The following is a 4,901-nucleotide window of genomic DNA, read 5'->3' as shown; positions in this document are numbered from 1 at the left end:
TCATTACCCGAAGGTGAAACTATTAAGGTTAAGGCTGATGCTTGGACCTATAGTTATGAAGACAGTAAGGACATCATTATCAAACGTGAAGATGTCAATCAACTTCTCACAGGAGCTTGGCTGAATATTTCAGTTTTGCAAGTTTTTATGATGTAAGATATTCAAATTTCACTCTTCCCATATACTTATTTATTACCATTTATAATGTTATTACATGATATATATGTAGGGCCTTGAGTGACTTACTCGATACAGAGGAAGTGGCTTCCATTGGATTCATGTGTCCGGAAATGATTTCAGAAACCTATTTGCATAGTGATGCTGATCGTATCCTACTATACATGACACATGTGATGGAAAAACAAAAATCTAAGCAGTTCATCTTATGCCCATACCATGAAAAGTATAAACTTCGAACTTGTATTTATTTGAACTTTGCAAATTGTTGATATTATTTTACTCTTTTACAAATGTGTGTCTAATTTATTATGTAGGAATCATTGGGTTCTTTTGGTCTTATGCATGGCTAAGCGTGAAGTCATCATCTTTGATTCTTTGAGGCAGAAGCGAAATTTAGCAATTAAGTTTGCAATGACAAAGTAAGTCTAGTTTGTTATTAATGTAATGATTTTATGTGTGTAAGGGTAATATATATGTTATTTGTTTCAAATGTGTAGTGCTTTTCGAAGTTTTAAGGCATTAAGTGGACAATCTAGGGGAAGTAAATTGACATGGCATTTGGGACAGGTTACCTTAATTTCTGACCCTAAATTTTAGTTTCTTAATAATTGAAGTATAGCAATTTAATTCAACTTACAAATATATTACATGTAGTGTCCTCAACAATTGGGTGGACGTGAGTGTGGCTACTACGTCATGCGTTATATGTACGAAATACTTGAACATCACCATAGCAGTGAAGATCTTATTCAGGTATGAGTTGTCAAATATTTCATTTTTGTTTGATAAATACAATTTGATGTTAGCTACAATCTTGAATTAAAACTTTCCTCTTGTATATTTGTTGTGTTGATAGGATTTTTCAAGAACTACACCGTACACCGAGGAGGAGATAAATGAGATCCGAGATATTTGGGCAGAGTATTTTATATGTAATGTTGAACTTTAGATTTACCACTTAGCGCATGTTTGACTCTTGTTTTGGATTATAGGCTTGAAATGAAGTAATTTGGTTAATTGGTGTTGGGATTATGAGTATAATGTCTATGATATTGAGATGTAAATTATTGGACAGGTTGTTAATATAATGCCGTCATTCCCAATTTTATGGGTAGGCCAAATTACAAAGGAGACTCTGCCGAAATTTACATTTGCATTATTCAATAATATTGAATTTTAATTTCAATTATATTAGCGTTAGCATATTACTTTATACCTAGGAAAACAGGTACTACAAACATATACAAGGCAATTATTATATTATAATTAAAAAAAATAAAATTCACCTCATTTGCGTCACTCATTAAACAAACAAGTGACGCAAATACAACAGTTTTGTATTGTCTACTCAGTTATTTGCGTCACTCCTATATAAACAAGTGACGCAAATAACAAAAAATGCATATATTGGAAGAGTCATTTGCGTCGCTTGTTTATGAAGGAGCGACGCAAATAACAAAAAAAGTTTATCAAAAGAGTCATTTGCGTCGCTTGTTTATAAAGGGGCGACGCAAATGACTAAAAATAAGTTTATCAGAAAAGTCATTTGCGTCGCTCTTTTATAAAGGAGTGACGCAAATAACAAAAAATAAATTTATAAAAAAAGTCATTTGCGTCGCTTGTTTATAAAGGAGCGACGCAAATGACAAAAAATAAGTTTATAAAAAAAGTCATTTGCGTCGCTTGTTTATAAAGGAGCGACGCAAATGACAAAAAATAAGTTTATAAAAAAAGTCATTTGCGTCGCTTGTTTATAAAGGAGCGACGCAAATGACTCTTATTTGCGTCACCCCTAGGAGCGACGCAAATGACTTAAAAGTCATTTGCGTCGCGAGCAGTTGCGTCGCTTATAGAAGCGACGCAAATACACTATAAATGAGCGACGCAAATAAGCCTTTTTCTACTAGTGTGTGTGTAGGTGTTCGGGTTTTAAGTCAAGTGAGTTTGGTTTCCGAATTCCTGTCAAATGTTAATTGCCGACTGCATAAGCCGCCAACACCACCGCAGTCACCTCCTATCATCCTCTACCACACCATTTCCCCTTCTCCCTCACGGACCAATCAACCACCTGACCACCAACGACCACCACGCAGCCATCGTCAGCCACCAATTTCCCTACTTCGCACACCTAGCAGCCACAACAGCCACCTAAACCACCTGAACCACCATCACCCCACATTTCACCTTACCCTTCACCACACAAACCAGCAGCCGCACTAACCTCCACCATCACCCACACCAATTCCACTCCAGCTCCCACGCAACCAACACCCCGCAACGTCCTTCACATCAACCACTCTTACCATCCACGCAACCACCAACCAAGTTAGCCCACCAATTAACCGCATCAACCAACACCAACACCACCAATAAAAATTTAGAACTCCCCTGCTCCCTCGACCTTTCACACATACCTCCACCAACAGCAGTAACTCACCTCCGTATCCACCACCAGCCGCACCACAATTATCAATCACCAACCGTTAACAGCCGCATCACCAATTTACAGCAACAAATCATCCACCAGTTGCAACCCCAAATCGCCCAAGCAACCGCCCAATTTGGAGTAAATCACAAATTGATCGGGTTCGGGCAAACCATTGAGGAGTTCGACCGAAGTGCAAAAAAGTGTTAAAACAGTTAGGAACTTTTGAAGTTGTCTAAATTGAATAGGTGTGGTCGAACATACCCATGGTTCGACCGAACCAACCCCATAGTTCGGTCGAACCTACCCGAGGTTTGATCGAACCATTTCACGAGCATCAAAAGTGATTTAAATGAAGATCCACCGGTCTAATAATGCTGATGAGGATGCAATTGGTGATGATAGCCATTGATTTAGAGCATTGATTATGATCGAATGGTGGTGATTTCATATGAAATCTTGATGATGGATTTTGGTTAGGCGCAAAGTAGGGGATCATCTCCCATTTTTTGAGCAGCCATATTCGAATTAGAAGGGGAAGCAGGGTTCTGAAGTTTTTTGTTGGGGGATTTGTGGGTTTATTTTTCCTATTTCTTTTTCTTTTAAATTTTATTTGTTTAGTTTTATTTTATTTCATTTTATTTTTATTTACTTATTTTCTTTTATTAACTTTGTATATATACCCAATTTTGGGGTAATTAGGGAGAGGAAAAAACAATTACCATCTATACTATTCTCTAATTAGGTTTTAGGAGAGCTACTCTCTCTAGGTTTAGGTTAGGATTAGAGTATTTAAGAGAGAGAAAGTGAGGGTTTCACCACTGATGAACTTGGATATTAAATAAGAAATTGATCATCTTTTCTATAGACTTTCATCTTCAATAAATGAGAAAATCTCTAACTCTCTCTCTCCTCTATTTTTATTTGCTTTATTTTGATTACTATTTTAGTTGTTGGTATTGCTTGTTAATCATGTTTATTCTTGATTATTTGTTAATTAATCTTGTTTTTAGCATGATTAGTGAGTGATTTTCCCATTAAGGGGATGGTTGTGGTGTAGTTGGATCTTGAGCATGTTCTAGGGTTTAGAATTGATTTATTTGAGATTAAAGTCTTTATATGCTTGATATTCTTTGATCTTCTTGCAAGTGCACATTGTAGGTTGATTAAAGGTGAATCTTTGCTAACAAGAAACGGAAGTTGACTTAGTTAAGGTTCATTATTATCGATTGTTATTTAATAGTACCTCCTAGTATATGGTTCTAATGTGGAAACATAGAGGATATGTTAGGAGAAACCAATTGACCCCGGAAGACGGCTTGATTCGATCCTTTATTTCGATATTCGAGCATGTTTAGTTCATAAATAATTCAATTTCTATGCTTTTGTTTATGTTCTAGTGAACGCTATACCTAAACCATTTACCTTAGTGTTTTATTTCTTATTTTAGAATATTTAGACTTTAGTTTATTTATCTCCTATTCTGGAATAGCTTAATTGTCGATAACATTTGGTGGTGTTTATTCGTTCCCTGTGGTTCGACCCCTATGCTTGCCTTATACTCGTATTAGGTTGTGAAGAGGAGGTTGAGTTTGAATCGCTTGGAGTTTTTGAGCTTGAGGGAGATGTAGAATGTGAGGGTTCTTCATTTGAGGATTCCATGATTGATTTTCATTCCCTCATTAGTGATGTGAGATCTTGTGATGAGGGATTAGCTACCCCTTTTTCCCTTTCTCATACACCTTTTTCCCAAAGGTTTAACCATATCTCCTACTATCCTATGTTCCTCCCTTCTTTTCTCAAAGAACCTCTTAGGGATCCTTTTCCTATCCATGCTTCCAAAGCCCCTAACTCTTTCGTTGTTGATGAGGAAAAGAGTTATAATGACAACCAAAATGATTTTTGTGAGGAGAGTTTGCCTCCCTAATTTTCTTTTTATTCTTCTACTTTTTTTTTCTTATTTTCTTTATTTTTCTTTTGATTCTTTTACTTTTTCTTTTCTCCTTTCTCTCAAGCATAAAGTCTCCGTGTAGTTTATGTTTGTTTGTTATATGAGCATCGCGTATGCTCTATTTCTTGATATGTTTGCCAGTGCATATGACAAGCTTTTGCGTTCTTTGTCGGGTTATTTACTAGATTGGTCATGCTTAGACGTTAAGCAAGCCTTTCTCAGGAAGTAACCCGTGTTTTATTGCTTTTTTTTTTTCTTTTGCGTTTCTCATTTTTGTTTACTCTCTTCTCTATGTGTATAGGTACTTTATGCATATACTCATGTGCAAGGATTTTGGATTGAGAT

At 36.1% G+C, this 4,901-nt stretch overlaps 1 protein-coding gene across 1 annotated transcript; it reads left to right on the top strand.

Moving 5' to 3' along the window:
• Positions 1 to 266: 266 nt before the first annotated feature.
• Positions 267 to 1,206, top strand: LOC145613821 (uncharacterized). The gene is made up of 5 exons (XM_081668870.1): positions 267 to 403; positions 495 to 599; positions 678 to 747; positions 835 to 933; positions 1,037 to 1,206. The coding sequence occupies exons 1-5, from the start codon at positions 279 to 281 to the stop codon at positions 1,127 to 1,129; spliced, it is 492 nt and encodes a 163-aa protein (XP_081524996.1). The 5' UTR covers positions 267 to 278; the 3' UTR covers positions 1,130 to 1,206.
• Positions 1,207 to 4,901: the final 3,695 nt, after the last annotated feature.

The sequence above is a fragment of the Chenopodium album genome, chromosome 3 (genome assembly GCF_948465745.1).
Source record: "Chenopodium album chromosome 3, dcCheAlbu1.1, whole genome shotgun sequence".
NCBI lineage: Eukaryota > Viridiplantae > Streptophyta > Magnoliopsida > Caryophyllales > Amaranthaceae > Chenopodium > Chenopodium album.
Note: the sequence above shows the minus strand (reverse complement) of the source record. Positions and strands in the feature narration are given on the sequence as shown.